The sequence below is a fragment of the Echeneis naucrates genome, chromosome 12 (assembly GCF_900963305.1).
Source record: "Echeneis naucrates chromosome 12, fEcheNa1.1, whole genome shotgun sequence".
Classification (NCBI taxonomy): Eukaryota; Metazoa; Chordata; class Actinopteri; order Carangiformes; family Echeneidae; genus Echeneis; species Echeneis naucrates.
This window is the reverse complement of record NC_042522.1, coordinates 141,240-168,170: the sequence shown is the minus strand read 5'-3', so window position 1 is coordinate 168,170 and position 26,931 is coordinate 141,240. Positions and strand designations below refer to the sequence as shown.

The following is a 26,931-nucleotide window of genomic DNA, read 5'->3' as shown; positions in this document are numbered from 1 at the left end:
TCGCATTTGCCCTCTTCTGGCGATCCGGCCTCATTTCAGTAAGATGACCCGGACCAGCGGACTGTTTATCCCTGATGATGGGACAGTGTCCTGTCCCGTGTCTCCAACATGACGGGACACTGTCCCATCAGTCGAGGTTCCTGTCCCGTGTCTCCAACATGACAGGACACTGTCCCATCAGTCCAGGTTCCTGTCGGGGACACGGTGTCTGAAGTCTCTTCACACGGACTCACCTCTGAGCGCCTGACAGTCCGGAACCACCGTCAGACACCCCGAACAGCCAGCCCGGTCTGGTCTCACACCGGCCCACATTGTACGTGACACCGGAAGCTACCTGCGGGGAGAGTTGTCTATGTGTCCGCAGTTTTGTCTCAAAGGCATTTTAAGTCATGTGGGGAGAAAGAAAATACTAGAAAAAAATAATGAATTAATGTGAGTTTTTAGGCGGCTCGATGGCCAACTTTCCTCCCAGAATATGCTCAGTCGCTGCATGTTGTTTCCGGGGCAGCGTTAGCAAACACTCCTCCGCCGCCTCCGGTAAGACAGAGTGGAGGGACAAACTGGCCCACATGAGGCAGCGTTTCCATTATCTTTTGGTTTTCAAGCTGTCAAAACCTGCTATCGCTATCACCCACGACTTAGCCCAAATATTCTCCTATTCGGAAATTAACAGAAATGTGCTCCAGCAGAGACATTGTGTGATTTTTAGCTAACAGAGTCGGGTCCTCTCATCATGGTGGTCAGCTAACGTTAGCTAGGAGGCTAGGTTACTTGGACCATCCTTTCAACTTGCTCGCTGACAAGTTAGCTTGTTACAGCTAACTTCGATATGTGAACTGACTCAGCCCAGGAAAGTGGCGATAAAGGAACGACCTGCAACTCTCTGGTTGGTGGAAATTCTGGGTTTACATTTTTAAAGGTCTTTTTATTCATTAACACACTCCTTTCGTTTTTTGAAGATGTTACCATTCATGGCTAACTTGCTATTAAATTGTAGTAGTGTTACTTAGCTATCGTTAGCTGCAAAAGTTGCTGACTAGCCAGCTAGCTAACTCAGACATAGATGCAGAAGCAGGTGTAATGATCTGCCATTGTGAGTTTGTTCTATCTAAATGCTGTAACTGAAAGCAGATGTATTCAGAGGCCAGTGTTGTGTCTGTAGCTTGGTAAAGCTGGGTGGTCTGCTGAAGCTGCCCCTTCAGCTCACTGATACCGTCTCACTAACATATGGACGTATCAGCCCGATAATACTGGATGATAACTACTACTACTACATCATCTCTAACTGCACAGCACAGTAGTGACAGCAGTTTGCCCCAGTCAAGCATGACATGTCAGATCTGTAAAGCCCTCTATCTGTTATTGGCCAACTAAACATATCATACGTAGGATAATCATTTCATTATATTTGTGGATATCATCTCTGTTAACAGGCAATCCACCACTTGTGTCTTGTGTTTTTTTGGTTTTGTGTCGTTCTTTGTGTAAACTGCTGCCTGAACTATTTAATGATTCGCCGTTACAAGGTCCCTACTGAAGTAGTAGAGACATTTTGTAATGTATCCTATTAATGTTACCTATATTCTAACATCATTTACATCTAAATATATTTACAGTTCATCATTTTTGAAAATCACTCTGCTTTGCTATGTTCATGTTATTCAGATCTGTAATTAATAAATGGTAACTTTAAAAAAATTACTGTAATTGAACAAATGTGAAGACATTTTTCATCAAGTTTGATATTTAAAAGAGCTGGTTATCAAACAAAGTTTGTGTTGGCTGATTGAATTGGTCAGATAGTATTAAGGAATGACAAATATGTTATCAGTGGAGGCCAAATTTCAATACCAAAGCGTTAAGTGTATCAGAAACAGGGTCAATAGGCAGCCTGCTTCTAAATGGTATTCATTTACAAGGAAAGATTTTGTTGAGTAAAGAAACTTAGTATAATTAGTACTGTATTCATATATTATTTAAAATGGATCAGATGAAGTAAAGATCTTCTATTGTTCATGCAGGTGTTGCAGGTTGCTCTCATGTGCCCATGGAGAAGGCAGCCTTTCAGGGGTGGCTGGAGTCAGTCTCTGCCACTTTCCTTACTCTAAATGACCAGCAGCGAAACCAGTCTCTGGACCACCTCATATCTTTAAGTGGTGCTGTCCAGCTCCGTCATCTGTCTAATGGGCTGGAGACGCTGCTCAAGCGTGACTTCCTGCGCCTTCTTCCTCTGGAGCTGGCCTTCTACCTTCTACGCTGGCTGGACCCTCAGACCCTGCTCACCTGCTGCCTGGTCTGCAAGCAGTGGAATAAGGTAAATATCATGCTCCCTGCTGGTCTGATAGTTTTTGCAGGCTGTTTCAGTCTCAAAGTCTCCTTGTTTCCCTAACTAGAGCCGTTTCCTCCTATGCAAGACAAGATACAGGGGAAGGGTGTCAGGAGAGACAGTCAAGGAAAACATTTCCAATGACCTGAAGTTCTCCTCCTTCACAGGCATCCTCTCACGAAGCATCACTGTCTGATAAAGGCAGCACAGCTTGAGTAACTGCCAGTTTACTCTTGACAAAGAAAGTCACCACTACTGTCCTTGGGTCATCTTCAGTGTATGAAGTGCTGCAATGTGATAGGATTCTGTTTTCTTGCAGGTGATTAACTCTTGCACAGAGGTGTGGCAGGGGGTGTGTCGGGAGTTAGGCTGGAGGATTGATGAGTCCATTCAGGATGCATCACATTGGAAGGGGATCTACTTGAAGGCTAAACTGCGTATGATGCAGCTGAAGGACCAGGAGGCCTTTGAAACGTCGTCTCTCATTGGCCACAGCGCTCGAGTATACGCCCTCTACTATAAGGATGGCCTCCTCTGCACAGGTCAGCCTGCACTTACTATACATTATACATATTATACATAGAGTGTGTGTGTGTGTGTCACTGCGTTATTACATCATTGTGTTACTGTGTGTGACTGGAGTTTTTTCTGAAGCAGCCACACCTTCTTGTTTTCCAGGATCTGATGACCTCTCTGCCAAATTATGGGATGTGCGCACTGGGCAGTGCATTTATGGAATTCAGACGCACACCTGCGCCACAGTGAAATTTGATGAACAGAAGCTAGTGACAGGTTCTTTCGACAACACTATTGCATGCTGGGAGTGGAGCACAGGGGCTAAAATCCAACAGTTCCGTGGCCACACAGGAGCAGGTCAGTTTAAAATAGAACCTCTGTTTGGGTTCAGGGTTTAAATAAAGATATTTTAGGGTAAAACATGTATTTAAACGTATATACACTTACATACATAGCAAAAACTAAAGTCCGACTTGGCCAAATAAAATAGGGTCTGTCAGAAGTTTTGCTGCGGGTCTGACCAAACTGGATAATTTGTAGTGAGAATGGGTCCCAATAAGGGAGACAAAGTTTTCACAATTTTGAAAGGTGCATGAATTCACTAAAATTTACACTTTGTGCTCAGTCTTCAGTGTGGACTATAACGATGAACTGGATGTGCTGGTCAGCGGTTCTGCAGACTTCTCTGTGAAGGTCTGGGCTCTGTCTGCTGGGGCTTGTCTGAACACCCTGACCGGGCACACAGAGTGGGTCACCAAGGTCGGCTCAACTCATTTCTTCTCTGATCAGGGTTCAACCTTTGCCGTACTTGATGGATCGTTTGATTCCCTTTCCTCCACAGGTGATACTGCAGAAAAGTGAGGTAGAGTCTGTGCTGCACAGTCCCGGTGACTACATCCTCTTAAGTGCTGATAAATATGAGATTAAGGTAATGCAGGCATTTCTTTTTTCATCTTCATTCACATTTGAGCTGCTAAACCTGCTAGATCCTGATGATGAATCAATCAAACGCGTCTTTTGTCTCTTGTGCAGGTTTGGCCTTTAGGGAGAGAAATCAACTGCAAGTGTCTGAAGACTCTGTCAGTGTCAGAGGACCGCAGCATCAGTCTGCAGCCTCGCTTGCAGTTTGACGGACGCTACATTGTCTGCAGCTCTGACCTCGGAGTTTATCAGTGGGACTTTGCCAGTTTCAAGATTCTCAGGTAAAAAGTTGGATGTGAAAAACTATGTCTGTTTGTGATCAAGTAATGAAACTTTTCTGTGGCTGCTGTGTGTGACCTTTTTTGAGCAAAAGTATTTAACAGAACTAATAATTGAAATGAAAGTCGCACAGGGATGAAATGAAGAGTCAGGTACTAATTCTAGCTCCTGGCTCTGGTTTTGTGCAGTTTTATAGAAACTGCATTATATCAGTATATTGCCCTTCGGTTCTTAAAGCAAACTGTTAACTGAAAGGTTTAAACCTAATGTAGTTCTTCACCTCAGATTCAACTGGCTACAAATTCCCTTTCTATACTAGAAAACTGTATTTATTCAATTCATTATCAATAGTCCTTGAAAATGCTGAAAATGCTGTAATTTTTAGTCATATTCCTTTAAAAGGCCGCATCATCCTCACTACAGTCAGAGCTCTCAGACCAGTGAGTGTCTGTTCAGCTCTGATCCATTTAACCTTAACCCTGTCCCAGCTGGTTATTGTACCAGCTGATAACAAAGCATGATGCTGTATTTTAACACTTGCAACACGCCCCCTGTTCTGTGTGGTAGATATAACCAGTGAATCACTCTAGCTTTCACTTCTATCGATGCAAAGCAGCCAGGTCGGATTGCTTATTCTGACCCCGTAGCATGTAGTTCTTGTCTGGAGGTGTAATAAGAACAGGGATTTTATGATGGCAAGTTTTCCTCTCTTTCGTCACATGAATTTGAAGCAGAAATTGTACTCGTATTCAACGATTCTCCTGATCCTGCTTGCTTTTCTGTTCCCAGGGTGATAAAAACACAGGACTCAGCCAACCTGTGTCTGCTCAGCTTCGGCGAGGTGTTTGCGCTCCTTTTTGACAACCACTTCCTGTATGTGATGGACCTGAGGACAGAGGCCATCTCAGGCCGCTGGCCCCTCCCAGCCTACAGGAAATCCAAACGAGGATCCAGCTTTCTGGCCGGTGTGACCTCTTGGCTCAACGGCCTAGATGGGGGAAACGACTCTGGACTGGTTTTTGCCACCAGCATGCCTGACCATAGCATTCATCTAGTACTGTGGAAGGAGAACGGGTAGATGCAGGCAACTCCACAAAGCAGACTGTGAGGATTTGAGGCGCCATCCCGTGCTCTGGATTATATAAACCTGAACAGGCCAGATAGTGTGCATGGACCAAAGCATTTTATTTTTATGTTTATTCCTCAGAGTTGTCCTCTGGACACAAAACACACAAACAATCTCAGCTAGACATGGAGGCAGACTGAGACAGATGACGAGACTGTTACTGACATGCTTCATCCTGATCTTTGCAGGAACCTTCAGACCTCTCACTGGTCGTCTGATGTCAGACACAGACAGACACAAAACCTGAGATGTGTTGGCAACAACAAAGGATCCTACACAAACACAACTATGAAGTAACAGTATTTAACATGGACGCAAAAATGCTTGTGACAAATTCCCTCTTTGATCAGTTTATAATTGCGCAGTGAGGATATTTGTAGCCAAACTTTAATCCAGTCCAGTCATTGGGTGCCAACCTCTGAGCTTTTCTTACAAGGGGGAGACGTTGTCTGTCACTGAGCTGATCGGAAGAAAACAGGGCTGCCTTAAACTCAGTCGCTGTAAATATTGGAGAACATCTCTGGTTTCAAGGCAGATGTTTCCCAAAGTTTTTACAGACCATCCCAGAGGAAGATGTATCCTGAAGTGTCTGTTCAAAGTGGTTTAGTACATTTAGTACATTGTGAGGTTCCATGTAATTACACTAAGGGATGTCTGGTTTAAATGTCAGCTTGAGACATGTGATGTGCCTTTTCAGTTGGTTTGATTTTGCAGGATCTGGGGAGCTCTGGAACACTGCAGCGAGGTGGTCACTGCGTTGTAAATCTTACTCATGTTGAATTTTCCATATTTACTGTGCTCTAACAGTCTAAGATGTCTGTAATTTTATAGCTCTCTATCTGATTTGACTTGCTCAGTGAAATAGCTTTTATGAATCATTGACTGTGTTAAACATCAGGTTTATTTTTCTATAGGCCTCAATGCATCATGGGACAGCTGAAGAAGGAACTCGACAGGCGATGGGTTCTGTGCAAAATTAGTATTTTACACGTAAAAAAAGAGAAGCTGCTCAGGTGGTTTTCCTGCTGCTGCCTCAATCTGAGCATCACTTTTAAAATCATGTCTGCAGAAGGGAGATTGCAGACCAGACTGACTGATGTCTGCTTTTACTTTGGCAGGCCGCAGACTACAATGATCCCGATATGCATCAAACCTCATGTATGACATTTAAGTTGGTCTTGTACACAGACTGTAACCTGTCACCTGCATAACTGTACCCACAGATGTACAGACTGTTTGTAGTTTAGGTTGTTCAAACCCAATTAAAACACCAAAATACTGTTTTCTGGACTGTAGCCTCACTGCTGCACCAGTCTGTTCTCACAGAAATACATACACTTTAAGGATTTGTACATAAAGTGACAGAGAGAAGGAGAGATGTGGAATATTCAAGTTTTAGTTGATGAGTTTCTTCATGGTAACTGCCCTTGCATCCAAGCACTGTACAGTGTTATTCATAGAGTCCTTTGCTACACAGCTTTTCAGTCTCTTGCACCCACCAACAATCTGCTTCGATGCTACAGTCTCAAATAAATCACAGTAGCAAATACACTTTGTGTCTGTCTGATCTTTACAGCATTTAGAAATTATTCAGTTGAAAATACTACGTTAGAATGGGTAATGTTAAACAAGCTGAAAACATCAGGTAATCACAGCAGGGAGTGTCACTGACACACTTCTCTTCTTCATCACATCCTCAGTTCTGTTTTCAACATTGCTTATGTGATTAATGTCTCTTTTTAGCTGTTCAATAATTTGTGACCCTTTACATTTTTTAACTGTAAAAAAAATTTATCTGCATCTATTCTTAGTTTAAGCTTGTGACTCTTGACAGTGTTAGTGGTGGTGCTCATGTTAACTGGCTATCTGTACTGATATGGATTCAGGTTTTCTTATGAATCTGTTTACATGGGACTATAATCAGTGCAAGTGGCTCTTTAGTAAAAGCTCATGTATTTCTAAAAGTTGTGTTGATCCAGCAACACAACTTTCACTAGGATCACTAGGGTGTCGTTTCTAACACACACACACACAGTCCCTTTGGACTTCTAAAGACAAAAACAAGTTAATTTATTTTTGTTTCTTAATCCAGATAATGTTAATTAACAAAAATGTAAGTGCTGAATGTTCAACACAGTGCAATTTAGAACAACACATGTAAACAGCATTTTAAAAACAGCACAGCCAAACATAGTCCTGACTGAGTCCATTAGTCAGCTGAAAGCCTATTGAATAATCAGTCAAATGTTGGTATTGCCTCTTTGGCCAATGCTTCAGAAAGAATTGGTTTCTAAGACGTTAGCTGCAGATTTAGAAATCCTGGTGACAATCCAAGAGACTCTTGGCAAACCCTCAAAGAGAGGCACCATTAATAGTAACCTTGGATTAATCAGGAATTGAACACAGAGAGAGACACACACAGGAGGGAAGCCCCTGACAGCACTTTTCTGATTGGTTCATCTTCGAGTCCAAAAAAAAAAAAAAAAAAAAAAAATCCCCTGACAACATTACTGAGACATCAATTTGAAAAACAGGAGAGCCAACTCTCCACCAACTCTCCACATGCAGGTATAGTGTCGTAATCGAGACTGGATTTTGTAATGAAGCCATCAAATCATTTTTAGGTTGTGTCGCTTCATGCCTACAGTTTGCATACTAATGTACAGACAAAAAGTCTTGCAGATTACCGCAGATGGAAATCAGTCAACAAGTCAACAAGTTTCTGTACAGAAATTTTATTCCCAATTCAGTGTCTCAAGCTGAAAAACACAGCAACATATAGCAATGTCATGGTAAGAAATAACTTAGCAAAATTATCACAGACTGATAATCACAACCTAGTGGTTATCTTTTTCAGTTAGAACTCCAAAAACTGTGTACACAAAAATACATGCAATGTCGCATAAAACACAACTTATTCCTCAGTGGAACTGGATAAAAACAGAAATCTGACCAAGTATCAAAAGAAGTGAATGGAATAGAGTTCATACTCGTTTAAATACTTTATGGAAAGTGACCATGTAGAATGTACACAACATTTGGATAGTCAGTAATTTAAAAAAAAGCACAGGTGAAATGCTGCTGGAGTCAGTATTAGTGTCTAAGCTAATGCTACGTTGCACATGCTGACGTGTGATGAGATGCTTGTCAGTGTCAGTGAGCAACAGAAAATAGGAAATTAACATTTTTAAATTCATTACCTGCAGTTAGGCTAAACCTTAGTGCTGTTTTGATCACTTACTCAAGCATCCATCAGCACTGGTTATTAAAAAAAAAACAAACAAAAAAAACAAAAAACATTTAGAACAACTAGTTCATAAAATTTGGTGGCACACACTTAATCCCAATAAGTCAAGTGTTTGACAGTATGGAGAATGTGCTGCTCTGGTTCTTCACATACCAACATCCTTACATCCCTCCATCCTGCTATGATAAGACTGCACTAAGCAGACAGCACATCTGAAATGATGACATGAAGTCAGACCAGCTGGACACCGAACAACAACAATGGCAGACTCTGCTACTTTCAGTCTTTACATGATCATCATGTTCAGCTCTGCAAAGTTCAGGCTCTATCTACCAATAGTTTAATAATTCAGTTTGGTTTCACACACACACAACCTAATAAACCATTGTCAGCAACCTAAGATTCTGCAGTATCTTCGTACATTTCCTTATCTCATAACAATCACAAAGATCAGTTTTGTGGTCTTTGGTGACACACATCACTACACATGGCGCTCCAGGTTTGTTTGTGAACCCCTTTATTTCATTTGGAGTTAGTGTTGATTCATTTAACCTGTTCATGGCCAATTTTTAATTGCTAACTTAAAAGTGAGTAATGGCAACACATACATTTTAGATTAATATTATTATTCCACAAAGCAACGTTTTACAAAATTGAAACACTTGATTCACATTCACATCATGGTACCTGCTGCATCAGGCCCCAGGGAGCCTCAAACCAGAGTCTGACCACTGGAAATCCCTCTTCACATTTCATTGGAACAATAGCACAAGAGATTTATTCACATTACATCACTCACTGGACACCAGAAGCTGCCTGCTCTACTGCAGGATGCTGGATGGTGAAGTGCCACTGTTAAGGCCCCAGCTTGTCATTTTCAAAATGATTTTAGTTCAATAGTTCTTTTAGCAGGCATTTTATTTTCTTCCAGTGATTTCTATCCTGTTATATTGTGTCATTCTCTTTGTCGTATGACAAGATATAACAACATATTATCTTGTTATTATGACATTCCCAATTATTAAATTTTAACATCTTATTACTTATTTTGGTATAAAAAATATTACTTTATCTTGTTGTATCACAAATCGTTCATCCCCACCTCCGGTATAAAAATATTGACAGTCCACGTCATTGTGATCTTCACTAGGGAACAACAACTGTAGATTTCCATACCGAGACAGACAGGATACTTCTCAGATTATTATTATTATTATTTTAAGATAATTTCATTCAAATAATAAAATAATAAATCTGACCAGACCGGGGAGGGGGGCAAAAACATACCATTGTGTTGCTCCTGTGACTGTATACCTGTCGACACTGGCAAATGTCACTTACTGTCACTTGTGACCCAAAACACGGTCAAGTTTTATCCCGCAAACTGCTCACCAAAAGCAGAAGTGATAGCAAAGATATTTCCACCCAGAATCAGACAGATAGATTAACACTCAATCAGTGCTGCAAGCATTTTCCGATCAAGCACAATAATAATAAAAAAAATCAAATAAAATAAATAGTACACAGAACTCACGGCTGAGTCTACCGATACAACGTTTATAGATGTGCTGGTCTTTCTTCATTACAGAAGCTGAGAAAGGTCATACTTGTTATGTTAGACAAGTGTTTCAGGTACTTTTTATGTCCAGCCCATGTTCATATCAGTACTTGGCAGAGGGTGCGGTCAGGTCACCTAAACTCACTGAGATATTATCAGAGAAAATCTGACTGAATGTTTTTCTCCTGATAATACCTACAGTAATTATATTGAGTAGACAAAGTTTCTAATAAGAAACATTTGTATGGCTTTTCTTGGCTTCTGTCATTAACAGGCCTAATAAGTGATCATTCCAGGCAATCTTTGGTTTCCATTCTGAAGCTCAATTTGCAAACACTTGACACTTTTGTGATGTAACCCAATGCAGGTAACCTGCAAGATTTTTTAAACATTACAATATCACCACTTAATAATGTGATAAAGCAGTCTCATCAGGACAAACCAAGATGACCAGATAAAGCTGAAAATAGAAAAGTGACGAATGTCTGTCCCATATGTGGTCTGTGTCTGTGACTGCGAGGCCTGTTCTTTCAGAGCAGCCAAATGGTAACAGGTTAAGCAGGCTAATAAGCATTAAGCAGCATCTTTAATATGTTAACATCCCAACATATGTCTAGTACCATTAAAAACACAAAGGACAGCTGAGACAGATATAAATGGAATTAGTTTTGCAGGGATTATAAACTGGCAGATGAGGAAGTGAAAGGATGAGAGAGAATTTTCCAGGGACACATGAGGTCTCTCCAGCAGACAGAAGTGGTAATAGACTCTGAAGAGTCTTAAACATGCATCCTATCTAAGGATCATCAGGAGGCGACTCCACTGGTTGGGAAAGGGGGGGAATAAAAAAAAAAACAAAAAAAAAAAACAACAACAACTGATTGTATTGAAGTGTATAGGAAAATGATCCTACTTCTCATTTGATTAATGAGCTCAATCAGTGCCTTCCTAATGAGTTTATGGTGTCAGTTTCTAGTTTCACATCTTTAATACAACATGATGTTTGCAGGTTAACAATGCTGTGGGCTACTGACTGACATGCAGTAAACACCAATACTTCCAGCAGTATTAGTGTAAATGTCCATCAACATACAATCTAAATTCAGCCTGCCTGAAATTAAAAGATGAAATTTTCTGATTGATTTTCCTCGCTACAGAAAAAGAATGGAAACCAATAAATGTCTGGGACTGTAGAAATATTCAGTTCCAGTTTGTAAAACCAGAAGTAGAATGAGTGAAGAAAATTACAAACAATTTGTAGTAAATAAACAGTCACTCAATGACTTCATGTGTAGATGGAGAATCAAACCACTAGTAGAAGGGAATCTATTCATCAACGCTAATTTTAGTTGAGGACAATTTATGAGGGAGTTCTGAAAGTCAAAGCATGGGGTTAGAAAAGAATATCAAACCTGTACATGTTTAACAATGTGATGAATTCATTACTGTTACTGCCACCACGATGGTTGCTTTTATAAATGTCAATAGGGAAACATTAGAAATAATATGACATGTATTAGTAATATTTAACTTCATTTACATTTTTATGAGTCTTACTCTTAAAGGATTACTCTGCTTTATTACAACTTGGATCTTCATGTCTGTCATCATTATTTCCTCAGTTATGTGAACAGAAATAACAAAACCTGACAGGCCAGGAAACCAACACTTCCCTCTTATCCTCACTTCAAATATGATACAAGTTGTAATAAAGAAGGACAATCCTTTAAATTCAACACAACACTTAGCTTTTATAGTACGCTGTTGAACAGTACCAATGCTGATGGAGTCTTCTCTTCTCCTAGTGTCCTTCATTGTGAGATCAGGAGAACTACATTTTAGGGTGGTCTCCCACCAACAGTCTCTGTGAGGAGCCACTTCCTTCAACAGGTCGACAATTTCCCTTTGTTGGTCAATTGCCAAAAAATAAACTCTTTTACAAATAAATACAGTATTTACACACATCACACACGTTTGTTGAAAACGTGGTACTTCATTGTAAATTGCTTCAGATTGGCGGGATCAATTGCCTGGACCTTGGTGTGGACGATAGCTGGCTGCTCTCTGCAGTTTTGACGATAGTTTTTACCTTGTTCAGAGCTGTTGAAATTGTGTTTGATTTGATCTGTAAAAAAGATTGATTGTTGCTATTTGTAAACCTCAGTAAACACCTTTTACAGGAGGACTACCCACTGAGGTAGCAAGGGGTCAACAGCTCAACTGATCCAGGGTTGCATCCTCATGTTATCCCAATATTCAGCTCTCAAACCAAACTTGTGGCTCTGTAATGTTTTTGTACAACTACAAATTCAGTCCACCATTTTTTTCACAGGGCTGCACATGAAGAGTCGGCATCCATCCTTTCTGCAACAGTGCCAATGTGTCATAGTATTATTTTAGGCCTTCAGATGGGGACTCTTTTTCATGCTCCACATCTTCTCTGATAGTTCCACAGCTGCATCTGGGTTGATATTGTTTCCTTGATATGATGTGAAGAAGCTGAAAAAAATATTTCACCTTGTTTGACAACACAAAATAGGCATCCACAACTTTCCTCATCTTTTCCATCTATCCATATAGAAAACCTGAGCTCCATCTGAAGGCCATTCAATACTGGTCTGTGAGCCTGAGCTCATCCTCAACGTCAGCTAACACTGTTGTCCACATGTGTGCATCCATGCATCTTTTCATCCAAGCAAAAACCCAACATGGGCCAAAAAAACTATGTGCTTGCTCACATGTTTATAGCAGCATAACAAATGACAGTGAACAAGGAAGCTCAGTGAAAGAAACAGGGGGAAAACCTCACCAGCTCCTCCACTGACAGGATTTTCACATGGTGAGGACTGCAGGAGTATTGGCAGGTGCATGAGCTTCTTCAGATGCTTTTTGACTCTCCCAGCTTACTAGATACCAATCAACTGTGGTCAGTTTATATTTCCCGGAAAAATGGGTTTGGCACGATGATGCCCCCTCTCCCAGAAAAAGTCTCATTCAAATGACATGAGGTTTGCTGGTATCTGTTGAGAGAATACTAGAAGAGGTGAGTAATGCCAGTTCAAAGACAAAAACAAGCAAACAAACAAAAAAGAAAAACAATACCCCTTTACCTCTCTCTTTCTCTCTCTGATACACACACAACTGTCTCAGTTAAGGCTGCTCTGCAACTGTACTACTCTGGGAATGTAGTGGGCAGTGCCTTTTTAGAGACTTTTTAGAGTTCCCTGCTGTTGGTGGGAAAGAGTAGGTCAGAGTAGGTCATATGTTATAGGTCATATTAGGAGCAACCTGGTGGATGAAAGCTCTGTGAATCAACCAGAATAAATTGCAGAGATAATGGTCTGATAAATCTCTGTGGCTTTATCACATTACATACATTCATCAGCCCCACTGCCAAATAAAACATTGATAGGTCATGCTGTTCTTCAAGCCTCTATGCTGCATACATTTTTGATGAACAAAAACATTTTATGCCTTATGAAATGGAACACAGAGAAATGGCGCACAAGAAAGAGACTGTCCGGCTTAAAGTCTGCTCAGAGCTTTGACATTAATATGGAATGTGCCCTAATCACTTGGCCATCAAGTTACTGTACGCCACTTCCATTTTAGCAGATTTATCCAGTATTAATCCAGTGTCTATGTGTGGCAATGTTGTAAATATATCTAATTAATCAGTTAATTATAATGGGAACTTTGCCTGCTGTAATATCACTACTTCACTTGAGGAAAAAGAGTTCTGAGAGGCTTGAACTGGCCCACAGTCCAAACAGGTGATTTAGAACGGTCAATGTACCTGAGGTCTGCTGCTCCTACAAGCCTCCTCCAGGTTTTTGTGCCAGATTATTGCTGAAAATCTGGATCCAGTCTGGAACTTGTAAACATTGCCTGTGAAGTGACACAAACAGCTGTGTGTGATTATCTGTTGGGAAACAAAGCAGCAGTAGGTCTAAGGTGGTGTGAGGCTGACCTTTGTCTGGGTCGTTGAGCTGGAAGATGTTGGGTCTGGCTGGATCATCTGGCAGCACCACCATCCAGCCAGTCACACATACCTTCTTACAGGGGTTGGATTTGTACTGTTGCACATAGAGGGTTACAGCACAGATGTGAACACAACATGACAAAGGTATCACTGTGCATCTCCACTTGTGTTCATGAAACTTAGGACAGTGAAGAGAATGTTAGAAATACATTCACTGATACATACAAGATGTTTAGGGATATCAGGATGATGTGGTAAACCAATAGCTGACCATTTTCATACACTTTGGAGTGGCCCTTTGAGTTGCAAAACAATTGCCATACAAACATTTCTAGAATACAGATTAGTGGCTATTTTTTCACAATTGACAAGGACACATTTATAAGAAAGTTCTGGTTTCAAGTAAGGACACCATCACACTTAATGGACTTTTTCAGACTGATTCTGGTACAAACCAAACCCTGCTCTTGGTTTTCTGTCAGAAGAAATAATAAAAAAGTTAAATATTGATGGATTCTAAGGACATGCTGCCGTAGCTGAGCATCAGATACTGTAAGACAATAAGAATAATGAGAGTCATCTCTAACAAGCGGCACTCTTTTATAATATTTAAGGCTTAGTGTGTTTTGCAAAAAGAAGAAACTGAGAGATCTGTGATATGGTCTGTCAGCAGAATAACAGCCAAAAGCCTCATTGTTCAACATTGCGACATCTTGAGACTGCTTGTTTGTATTGAGCCTAAAACTTCCTGTTGCTACCAGGTACTACCATTACTCTAAATCCATTTTGGTCTGGAGCTTGTCTTGTCTCCTTTGATAAGACTCATATCGTAAGTCAAGTCTAGAAAAGAGCCGACAAAATGGAATCAATATACAACAGTTTAGCTTTTAATCTAGATGTGTACATTTGCCATGTACCCAAGGCAATAAAAATTTATAAGCTTCAGTGGATTAACCCTAACCCTAACCCTAACCCTTTCTGACCATCTTCAATGCATGCAGATGAAAGCTTCTCAGAGTGTTGGAGCCATTAGCACCTCAAGCATGCTTTGCATGCTGAAAAATAGAAATATTTTGTTCACCTACAATCTAAACAGTGTCAAGTTCTTCAAGCATCACACTCACATGTTTTCTCTCAGAGGCCCTTAGAGCTTTTGCCCCATAAAACGTCAGTGTTGATCCCGACAGTGTGATCCAAAACCTGGTCCACGATGACAACTGCATGGCAGCAAATAGTGAAGTTGCTGAAAACATTCCACACTCTATTCTTTTCTACCTTAAGCTACTCAGTCAAAGACCAGAAGTGAAGTGAGACCTTGGGCTTCCGTCCCTCCTTCAGCATCGTCTTCCTCCTCAGGGGCCCTTCAATGGTCACACCCCCCGCCTCACTGCATCCATAGCAAGAGTTGGCAGCAGAGGAGCTGAAGATTTACAGATAAAAACATTATGACTTACTGGAACAGGCTCTAGTCAGCATTCAGAGACCAGTTTGACCTAATATTTCATTTCAATCAAACTGAGTTCACTGGTTATTATCAAAGATAAACTGGTCCCTGTTTATTAAAATCACACCATATACTGATTTATTGCCATTACTGCAAAGTCCAAGTCACGGATTCATCAGTATGTTAACATCACAGTGTTTGACAGTGACAGTGAATCATCTGGATATAGGGACGACATGTAAGACACCAACTGACATTATGGTTTCCAGCTCTTCTCATGACTCAGCTAGACACAAGACAAACACATGCTCTTTTTCATGCTGATGGATGTGTGTTATGCCTGGGTTACATTGTGACCGACTAAAAGGTCAAACTGACCCTGAGCTGTGCCAAAAGACTCCAATCAAGAAATATTGCATCTATGGCACACACTGAAGCGATATTACAAACTCTCAACTCTCATCTTAAGTGAGTTCAAACACTGCAGCAGTAATGATTTTAAGTAGATTGAGAAAATATTAGCATTTTAGATAAGATTTATCTTTGCTGCCACTCAGCCTGTGTCAGATCAAACATTATGATGCTTTTACTGACACTGACACTGTCCGTCCCCAGAGTTAAAAGAACATCTGCTAGCTGCAGCACCTCTTCCCATCTAGCTAATGCTTCCCTCTTTCTGGAAAAACCTCCCTTCTGAGATCAGACTGACTTAAACTTTCAGTCATCTTCTTATTCTTTCAGTATGCACAGTTTAGTACCCATTAATCTTTTTTTGTGTGTCATTAAATCACAGCGGAGTCCATGTTGTCCTGCTGTTGAGATCACTCAACTTCGCTGTGTTTGTACATGAGTGTCCAGTCCGTGCTTCTCTCTGTCTCTTCCTTGTTCTCTCCTCCTGTCTCGTCTCTGCAGGTATTTCTGGCTCTGGAGATGGAGTAGTGGAGTCTGAACTGTAAATTACCTGCAGCCCCCATGATCCGGCTGCAAAGACTATTATTGCTGGTCTTAGTACTGTATGTTAGATTATGGACTATATATAACCATACATAATATAAGAAGAAGAATATTAGATCATGACAACATGATACTGACAACTGCCATCAAAACTCATTTCAAACAGCATCCAGGCCTGGAGACTCCCTTCTTACAAACAACAGTGAGACTGAAGAAGTCAGAGTCTTTGTTTCTCTGAATGATCTCCAAGATCCAAGTCATTGTTTTGCCAACTACTGTGTTTTAGATTTTTTAATATTTTAAATAATGTGGCGAACTGAGGATTCGCACAACGCTATTACAGCCAAAGAACCTGGAGCTAGAAAAGTGGCAAGCATACCCAGTAGAGGTGAGATTAAAGACAGTCCCCAGTAAAGATAAAGCCATTCTTATTAAAGCTGATATTGACTTGTCCCTCTTAACTGTACCTGTAAACATAGCTGCGGCTCCGGGGGGAGTTGCGAAGTGGGACCCTCCAGTTTGGGCCCAGTGTTGCATACATGCGTCCCCTGTTTGTCACATATTATTGCCATAGTCAGTCTGAATGTGTGTTTAAACCATAGACAATTCAAACTATTCACATTTAAAGTCATTACTTGTTTCTCATAAATATATATATATATATTTTTAACAAGCAAATATATAGTATGTTTAACTTGACATAGGATGTTAGCAACATTCAAAAACAATGAAACAGCAATGAATATGCTACAGGTACAGATGCAACTTGGTGACAGAGAGGTTAATTTCTCACACAAAGTCATATGAAGTTTAAACTTTTACATTTTCCTTACTATCAATGAATCTATGTGAGAACAAAAATCCAAAGTCTAATAAAATGTCTTCCAGTTAAAACATTTCTGAAAATAGTCCACAACTAAGACACCATTTTGTGTTGTTTGAGCAACATTTGATACAAAAATTACAGCGTTCAGCTGTGAATCCTAATCCCTAACCCTTTTAAAACGGAAAATATTTGTGACCAGTTTTTAAAGTCTTTAGTAGGACTGTTCATTGGCTGATGAAATGGAATTATATGCAATAGAAAATATATAAAAATGTTTTTGCCTAATTTTAGGAAAACTGTCATACTATAAAAACACATCACAATATGTATACAGTCTGAGTCCTCAACTTTTCTTGACCTTCAGTAGTTACATGAATGACTGTCGATATACACTTTTTCCCCAAGTGATTAAATGATTTCAAAGCCTACGGGTGATGACTGGCTCTCACCTCTCCATCCCAGTTGACAGCTCCTCCCCAAACGAACTTTCACTGCTGCCTGTAATAAAAAAAAAAATAAAAGCAACATTCAGGCGTAAGGATGAGCCGATGAGGTCACTACATCTGAATAAATCATAGAGTATACGAACCTAAAGACAGGCCATTGGACACAGATGTGCTGTGTGGATCATTTCTGACGGGACTCTGAGACTCTAAGAAACTGTCATCCAGCAGGTGTCGTGCTTTCTCTATGGGAAAAGTGGCACTCCTGCTCTCTGTCATGCCGTATTGACACATCATACTGTGAGGAAAAACATCAAAAACATACAGGTGGTTGTAGATGTTACAGGGGTAACAATGGATTGTGCATTCCTTTAAAGCTCATTTTAGTATTTCCCCACCAGAGTTTTGATTTTTTATGGCATCATCTGATAATGTTTCAATTTGAGGCAACTGTTCAGACCATTAGGAATGCTGGCGACAGGAAATGTAGGACTACCATGAACACAGCCTCAAAAAGTATATTTATTCAACAACTGTATTTTTTACATCTGTGACTCATAGTTTGCACATTACTGAAGACCCCAATGTGATTGGATTTAAGGTGTGCATGGGCTTCAATGCTAATATTAATGACTATCTTACTGCTAAGTCGTCCCATGTCTGACTACTACTCTGTCGCTATCTATGTTTTGTTGTGTTGTCTTTTACAGCAGTGACCTACAGCTTATGCATTTGGTGCATGGTTATATAATTTTACTAAATGTAATTGCATCTTTACATATTTTATCATAATCACTTTTAAACATTGTTATTTTTGTATGAGCCATATTCATTTTGTATTATTTCATGCAATTTTCATCCATGCCACTATGGGGCTGAATGTATTGTGTGGCTCAGCTGATCTCGGATCAGCCCAGGTAGGCCTTTTTTCCGAGGGAAACCCAAACACAGGTGTTGCTGAGGTGGGAAGCAAACAGTTTCTTGACTGTGCCTGTGTGTTGTTGTGGTTTATTGTGGTGAGCAATTTGGTTTGTTATTTTGGTTACATTTATTATGAGTTAAAGTTATTGCCGCTGTAATGTTATATGAATCATAAAATAAACCTGCAAATTAATTGTAACTTGATTGAACTCTCCGTTTACTATGTTCGAGCACACTGGGCGCATGCTCTTCTGTATTAGCAACCAGTACTAGACTTTGTTTAGAAGTTAGTCAGTACAATGATTCTATATTTGCAGGCTTGTTGTTTAGAGCTGCTCTATATCTGAACATGTTCATTATCAGTGTTGCTTAGCGATGTTTAGTTGCCTCGTGTTGTTTGCATGCCTGCAGGAATTGCATAGTGGATTGTCAACTAATATTTTGTTGTTTACTGCTGCTCAGTCTGAAGATGACTTCTTGTTGTACTATTGTTTTCTTTTCTTGTCTGTCTGTAATATCTAACTATCTGTTCACTTGTTTCAGCTGTACGAGATATTGATCAATCCCAGCTCACACTGGGTGAAGGTGGGGTCACCCTGGACAGGCCACCAGTCCATCACAGGGCCAACACACAGAGACAGACAGAGACCAACAACCACTCAGACCTATGGACAATTTAGTCACCAGTTAACCCAAACATGATGTCTTTGGACGGTGGGAGGAAACCGGAGTACCTGGAGGAAACTCACACAAACACAAGGAGAACATGCAAACATCCCAGGCCTGGGAACCGAACCTGTGACTTTCTTGTTGTGGTGCAATAACACCAAACACTATGCTGTACTGCACTGGCATAGATTTAGTGTGATTTTAATTACCCTGTAATAGAAATGCCTTGTTGTACTCACTTGTTTCCCAGACTATGGCTCTTTCTGTGATGGGAGGGTGGAGGGGTGGGTATGTGAACCCCCACGGAGGCATCTGGGCAGGTGGGTCTTCGGTTGTACCTCATGGAGGCAGATACGTCTGACAGACCTGAAATATAGCGAGTGTTTAATCATCACTAAATGCTTCAAAACCTACTTACTTTGTAATTACATCAGTATTTATGGAGGTTAGTGGGTAATAGTTTCTATAGAGTGTCATGTGTGAATTTGTTAAAGGTGGACTAAAGCCAAATTCAGTTAGTTCGCCACACTGTTCACTTGATACTTATTTGTTCACATACCTGCAGCACATCCCAGTCCTAATATTTGCATGCAACAAACCCCTTTTTAACCTGAAACCCTTCAGACTACTTTAAGTGGCCAAACCCCCCTTGCCACTGGGGAAAAACTCATCCACTAGATGGAGATAATGTGACAAAGAAGCATTATTTGACCAAAAACCAATTTTAATTTTATTCAATGACTGCATCTATATTTTCCGCCTTTGTGTAAATGTGTCATAAGGCTGTCCATATAATCCTGTCATTAGTCTGACCACAGCTCTGCCTTCAAGCAGCAGTGGAGTTAATGCCGCGTTACTATGTGCATTATGTGGACCCCTTGAGTCACTGGCTCCATGCACTGGAGACCCACTGGGGCCATTTAATCAATTGTAATGGAGTTTTTTGGCTCCAGCAGAGGGAAATCTGTGCTCATGGTGTTCATTTGGAACACAGAGACTTGAATGAAGAGAAGAAAAGCTCAGACACTGCAGAGGACACAGAGACAGCTACTGTGCTTACATATATTTCCCCTGGTGAAGTTTTTTTATTTTATTTTTTTACTTAAATTTAGTAATCACGAGTAATAAGCTGGTAAAATTAGAATTGAAGGAATCTATTTACTGTGGCAGGATCATGTGACCCCAGAACGACAAAAGCTGCCTCATGATGCCTTCCTGCTTGTAAAAGTCCTGGTTTGGGCTGTGCAACTGCCGCCTGGACACTCACAATCCAAATACAGCAAATTTCTTCCTTTCTATACTGTCATGAATCCACAAAAACCATTTAACAACAACTTTGAGATTTAAAGTCTTTAAATTCTTTAAAGTCGCAATTTCAGAAGTATTCTTTGAATGTTACTTCTATTCACTAGATTAGATTTTGACAAAAAAGAGATTTGCACAAAACTTTTCAATAATTTATGGAGAAAATATTAATTAATCAAAACACATTTTTTGTGAGAATGAGATGACAAGCATTTTTTGAGAATTTTGCCCTTTACCCTAATTGGTGGTGACAATGCAGAAATGGTTTCAGGTTAAGGCTATGGAACCCAGATAATAAATCCCAATGAGTTTGTTGACATCCAACTTCAACTTCAGCTGCCATCTACTTTTGTGTTTGAGGGAAATGTCTCAACAATTGCTGGATGGATTGATGGATTCGGTACTCACATTCATTTATTCATTAATGTTGAACTAGGCCTCAAAGAACTGCCAGCATGACTTTTGAATTTTGAACTTAGTTTATAATTCTTGTTTTTATTCTTGCTGTATGGTATTTTATTAGATTCTTATTCCTTTCTGTAGAGCCACCCTATTTTTTTTTTACTGTTTTGTTTGTGTATATCACAAATTATGAATACTCAATTTTGAGAGAAACAGCAATGACATGTTATCCATATACTTACTACTATTTATTTGACATTGCTTTTTTGACATAATGATACAAATGCACAGCCCTTGCCACATCGATGTATGGTTTACTTACGCCAATGCAGGAAAATAGATAAATAATCAATCTTGTTCATGCTAAAAGCTCATCTGCTTATTCACAAGAATATTTTCTTATCTTTGTTGTAAAAAGATACGTATCATATATTAAGCTCATTTATACCATTATGTAGTAGCTAAATATTTAAATAATATACCCCGACATTGTGATTCACCACGTTTAAAAAAATAATAATCACAATCCATTTTATTTATAAGCGCCTTTCAACACACCCAAGGACACTGTACAATGAATGAAAACAATAAATAAAATCAACATACAAACCAACTGAAAAACAAGGGAAGAATACGGAAAGTACTCTCCACCAACGTCATCACTGTCATCAAAGTATCCCTGACGCTGCCCCAGAGGCTCAAGCCGATTACTAACAGATGGTTTTAATATTGTACATCATCCATTCGCACTTTCTGTTACTTCTTAACTATTTTAACTATTATTAACTTCCCTAAATCTCCCTAAATCTTAACTTCACAGAACCAGAAAATGAAGCTGACAGGCAACTAAAGTAATATAGCAGGTTCAACACAGGACAGCTGTGATTTCATAACAGGAATATGTCCCAAAAATTGCTATATTCTTGTTGATTAATGTTAGTTCTTAGCTCATATCTAACCCTCCGGCTGTGTTCACCTCCCGCCCCTTACTTTAGTGTTCCCGGTCAAAATTGACCATTCTGTTTTAACTGCTCTTAAATTAACACAAAAACCATTTTTCACCACCAAATTTTTATTCAACATTCTTTAGCTGTGAACAATGTCTCAAAGTAGTGTTTAACACGAATTTATAGAATTAGATAAAATAACTGCAGTGAAAATACAAATAGGCACTGAAAATGTATTACAAAATGAGCATGTCATGTAAAAACTAAATGGAAAACCAAAGACCAAAGTCAACATGAAGTTGTGTGTGTGCATGTGAATTCATGCACATGAGTGGCATGTGACACTCAGGTCAGAGTGGGCCTTGCAAACATAGGCATCACATTTGCAGCATCTCAGGCTTGTTTTGTTGTCTTTAGGGGCACAGAGCTCACAGCGCTTACTTTTCTGCCCACGTCCTTCTTGGGGGAGAGCAGCCAGGGCAGTGGCTGGGGCTGGGGCTTGCACACTCCTGACCAGACTGGCATAGGCTGGTGTGCAGGGAATGTGCTGATGCCTTTGAATAAGAGGAGTCACCAAAGCTGCCCAGATCTTTATTCTATATTTCCCTGGTTTGCTTGGAATGTACACCTTGAAGGAACAGCGACCTCTGAAAGGAACCAGGCGCTCATCAACTGTCACGTCAGGGCCTGGATTGTACATAAGTGGTACGCGCTACACCCACCTGTCCCAAATGTTCCTGATGGCAGCCAGTTTGTCATTTCGCCAGCGGATGGGTCGTGTATCTCTGTTATCAAATCGAATAATTCTTGAAAGGACATGAAGCTGTTGTAAGGTCATAGTTGCCTGGAATATAGGCCTCCCAGACTGTCGTGTTGGCCCTAGTCTGGATACCTATTCATTTCCTATGGTGGTCACTTTTGACCGGGAACACCACAGGTGTACCAAGGTTGATTAAAACACTCAACATTCAATGAAAGAGGTGATCATCACTTTTATATGTTCAAGTGCATAGTGTGGAGGACATCATAAGGCCTTGAGGCAATCTGATGTAAAACACAATATTTTAAGTTGTAAATCGGTCAGATTTGACCCGAACATGACAGGAGGGCTAAGGACGTGCACACTGTTTACTCAGTTACTTGAACTACTCTAAAAGACTACGAAGCAGTTGGATAAATGAGCCAGATTGTGATCTGAAACAGCCACAAGCTTCCAGAATTAGATTATTACAATGGACTCTCAAAATATTTGCTCACTTGAATGAGTTAATTTTGTAATAGCTTAAGTCACTAAAGCACCAGAATCTGAAGGGTTTTCTCTCCATTCACATACACAGCTGCAAGGATGTGTGAACTGGGGTCACGTGTCATTCCTCTTTTTGTTCTTGCACATGCTCTGCTCAGTCCACCCTCTTGCCAACTTGTAACATGGAGAGAGTGAGTAAACCAGATTTTTCTATTTGGCAGCCTGTGAGGTGAATGAGACTTGTTTACGCTGAAGGAGCCAACAAGGCACTAGACATAGTCAGAAAAGCCAGAGAAGCCAGAGCTGCCTTTTTTTGCCAGGTTATATAACTTCAAATGATCATCTGACCAGCTTGAGCAGTACAGCACCATCAGCCCATAGACACCCATGGGATACTCATGATCCCTGTAAGTTGTTGTCACTCAAATCGGGATAGCTATAAATGCAGAAGGCAAACCATAAAAATGTTGTACACTCATGTTCCTGCTTGCACACTGTAAACTATAGTTTAAGTGAACTGGGTAAAAACATGCGTTTTCATATGTTGGTGTGTTGAACGGTGCAACACATGTAGGTTACACCCATCCAAATAGAAAAAAAGGCCAGTGGTGTCAGAGACTTTTATATCAAGTGGTGTTTTCCACTCTCCTCATCTCATTGAGTAAAAGCAAAGACTTTGTGAAACTTGCATTTGTGAAACCTTTGCCTGTAATCCATTTATTTGTGGTATGTGATATTTCTTTAGAAGAGGTACATGTATGAGTCTTTTTTAGGGCTGTCTGAATACCTATTTATGGTTAGTTATACTCACCATATAATATCTAAATATCAGGAGATATTTTTAAATGAGAGTGAATATGGCTTATAAGGTTTTGGTGTGTATTTGTGGCTATATTACATTATAGAAACAATATGCACTTTATTTTCTTTTCGGATACTTCCAATCTATTTAATGTGTTTCTGATATGTGTAACACACAGAGAATAACTGTAAATAATCCATGAGCGGGCAATGAATTCTACAGCTGGCGGTTCCACCAAAGCTTCTGTAATGCCACTGAACTTTTTTCAATGAAGTACCCCCTGTAAATAATTTTTTCAGCTGGTTAGGGGGTAAATCTCATGTACCCTCTGGACTGCCCTCAAGGACCCTGATTTGAGAACCACTGCTATAGATAAACAATATTTGGATTTCCAACATTTTATTTATTTATTTTTATGAAAAATAATTATGACAGTTCAACAACAATTTCAGACTTTATGTATTTAAATTAATAAAGGGTGAGAGTTATTTGGGGAATGCATTATTATTGTATATCATCAGACAGAAAAGTCAGAGAGGGACAGCAAGAGAGAGCCCTTGTTGACAGGAAACGAGAAGCTGTGAGCTGGAATCACACATGACTGCTGAGCCACTGAGCACCAAATGCGTTATGTGTGAATACTGTGATTTTGATATGTGTTTCTTGCTATAAGACAGATGCATTAGCAGAGTGACATTAAAGCCCCTGAGGACAAGTCAAGTCGTTATTGGTTTCCTAACTTAACTTTGTTTTGTCACAGTGATGGAAAACAAACATTTCCCCTCTGGCCTTGTGATGTTTCCAGTCACATCTTTCCATATTACTGCTCAGACACATGCCTCATTCCTCTGTTGGTGGCCTGTGTGTTATTATTAGAGCGACTGCAGCGTATTACAATCTTGGCATACAGAGATACTTTTGCAGTTAAAATGCACTGAACTTGAAACCTTTTTTCCTTCGTTGCACTAGCCCTTCTGTTAAGTCCAGTAAGAAGACCATAATGGCCCTGACACTCTATTAGAAAAATATCACCAAGCCAACTTAATCATAATTACACTAAATGCCAGATAAGTGAGAGAGGGACAGAGTTACTGTGGTAACCATTACAAACAAGTCTCAGCATGGGGCTGGCCTGCCTGTGAGACATGAGTCTATGGAAAAAGATTTCTGAGCTCAGGATGTGATGTACAAAGGTTGACTTGTTGCCACTGCCATTAGTTGCATTGTTAAACCACTCATGGAATGTTTGAGTTGTACACAAGCCCTATGTGACTTTAAAAAATTGACTGATCTAACTGGCTGTGAATGATATGAGCTTTAAGATGTAGTTTTAATTATATCGAAGTGTGTTTCTTCCCATAAATCCTCAGCAACCAAACTAAATCAAAACAGAGCTGTGATGTAATCATATACAGGACAGATCAAAGCCATCATCATTTTCTGAAGGCCAAACGGCTGGACAGTTTTATGGATGTACATCTACTTTTCACCTTCACTGATTTGTTTTTTTTTTTTTTTTTTTCAAGGGGTCATTAAAACTCTCAATATCAGTAATGATGTGATGCAAGACTTTAACGAGGCCTGTGTTAATTCATGGTAGGTATTAATGTCACTAGAGAGTACTACTGTAATGAGTCACCCTAATATCTGTTTTTTTCCCCAAGACATTTTCAGGATTTATTTTATAACATAACATTTATTTTATTTTATAAGATTATAAAACATAAAATAAATCAATCTAAGTCAAATTGCCTGGTCTTCATTCTTGATGTTTCTTGCCTGCTCTCATTCTGTCCCTACTGGTGCTATATAAATAAATCTGATTTGATTTTATTTGATTTTGCCTCTGTTAAATAAAGCCTGGTTCCTACCAAGCGACTAACTGAGACAACAGAGGCTGTTGTGGGCGTTAAACATGAACACAGATCTACCCTCCAGTTCACCTTTACAGCCTGGTTGTGTTTCTACAAGTTGTTACTAACTGTCAGAGGAAAGTCTATAGAAAAGGTCAGAGCTGACTCAAGCTACAAGCTTAAGTTTAGTGATGGTGAGGAAAATATCTTCTGACAGTGGTGTCGTTGGTTTATTAGAATCACATCCAGAAATACTTAATGAATCCCCAAAGTCCATAATCTAACATGAGCTTTTAGCTTCTGCTGATTGAATTGAGACTCCCAACATCACAACGTGGAAAATTTGAGAAAGATTATCTTGCTGAATGTTAGGTCAGAAAGTGTTTATTTTCTGGAATCATCCAGAAGACAATGGAAAACTCCAGTGGAGGGAAGCAGGTGATGATGACTACAAAGATATGTCATTCCTGCAGCAGTGTGTTAGAAAGACATTCAATGCCAGTGAATAACCGATCACATGTGCTGATGAAGTAATGCTAATATATATATACAAAGTTAATACTTTGTCAGATGGGGCATCTTCTCCATTCTTGATGTTGAGTTCAAACTATAAACAGCAATAGATTTACATTAGTTTTTGTTATTATAACTTTAATGGTAATAGTTCACAATAGACCTGGGCTAAATTCAATAATATCAAATGTTATTTTTCATAAGATCCTTGCTGTCCTGAAGCACAGTTCAACTCTGGTGTGTAACGATAACCTGTTATTGATCCAACTGAACCTGCCTCATTGTGTATTGCACCATCATTATGCTTCTGACCATAGAAGTGGAAGTGACACCTGATTTGGTCTTTGCTGAGTCCATCCTCCAGGTTGATAAGTTGGCCACTCTGAAGGAACCGTGTGAGCTCAGTAATTATTTGAGTGACTGTGGCATTTCTGTCTGTCCATTCTCCTCTGGCCTCTCTCATGAGCAAGGTGTTTCCAGCACAGAGCTGTTGTGGCTCACGTGATGTTTTTTGTTCTTGGCTGTTATGTGTGAAAACATTTGCCACTAAATCTGTGAAAGAGAAACTCTGCATCCACTGATTAGACTGTGGTGTCACCACTTTAAATCACTGAGTTCACGATCAAATGTCTTCAGTGATACACATGGAGA

The 26,931-nt window shown here is 39.8% G+C and overlaps 2 protein-coding genes across 6 annotated transcripts in view; one reads left to right on the top strand and one right to left on the bottom strand.

Annotated features, from left to right (window-relative positions):
• Nucleotides 1–451: 451 nt before the first annotated feature.
• On the top strand, nt 452–6,695 carry fbxw2 (F-box and WD repeat domain containing 2). 2 transcript variants are annotated; one of them, XM_029516025.1, is made up of 8 exons: nt 452–886; nt 2,022–2,314; nt 2,646–2,868; nt 3,005–3,199; nt 3,468–3,601; nt 3,684–3,770; nt 3,875–4,044; nt 4,832–6,695. In XM_029516025.1, the coding sequence occupies exons 2-8, from the start codon at nt 2,048–2,050 to the stop codon at nt 5,118–5,120; spliced, it is 1,365 nt and encodes a 454-aa protein (XP_029371885.1). In that variant the 5' UTR covers nt 452–886; nt 2,022–2,047; the 3' UTR covers nt 5,121–6,695. The 2 variants fall into 2 exon arrangements, with proteins under 2 accessions (XP_029371885.1, XP_029371886.1); XM_029516026.1 differs by lacking the exon at nt 452–886 and having other exon boundaries at nt 2,018–2,314.
• A 1,198-nt stretch (nt 6,696–7,893) lies between these two features.
• The window catches only part of LOC115051634 (ras-specific guanine nucleotide-releasing factor RalGPS1), a 72,755-nt gene continuing 53,717 nt past the window's right edge, over nt 7,894–26,931 (bottom strand). For 2 of the 4 annotated variants that reach the window (XM_029515140.1, XM_029515141.1), the window contains 9 exons: nt 19,452–19,578; nt 17,769–17,920; nt 17,629–17,677; nt 16,821–16,901; nt 15,270–15,375; nt 15,080–15,172; nt 13,944–14,049; nt 13,770–13,861; nt 7,894–12,993 (listed from right to left, as the gene is read on the bottom strand). In XM_029515140.1, coding sequence (XP_029371000.1) covers nt 12,964–12,993; nt 13,770–13,861; nt 13,944–14,049; nt 15,080–15,172; nt 15,270–15,375; nt 16,821–16,901; nt 17,629–17,677; nt 17,769–17,920; nt 19,452–19,578 — 836 coding nt within the window. In that variant the 3' untranslated portion in view covers nt 7,894–12,963. Of the gene's footprint in view, nt 12,994–13,769; nt 13,862–13,943; nt 14,050–15,079; nt 15,173–15,269; nt 15,376–15,430; nt 16,324–16,820; nt 16,902–17,628; nt 17,678–17,768; nt 17,921–19,451; nt 19,579–26,931 lie in introns of those variants that run through there. The other 2 variants (XR_003841306.1, XM_029515142.1) reach the window with 2 other exon arrangements.

Excerpts from the sequence above, each read along its gene's own strand:
- fbxw2 (XM_029516025.1), top strand. The coding sequence starts at position 2,048 with ATGGAGAAGGCAGCCTTTCAGGGGTGGCTGGAGTCAGTCTCTGCCACT. Across the intron at positions 3,602-3,683 it reads ACACAGAGTGGGTCACCAAG|GTGATACTGCAGAAAAGTGA; the intron begins GTCGGCTCAACT and ends TTTCCTCCACAG. Across the intron at positions 3,771-3,874 it reads CTGATAAATATGAGATTAAG|GTTTGGCCTTTAGGGAGAGA; the intron begins GTAATGCAGGCA and ends TCTCTTGTGCAG.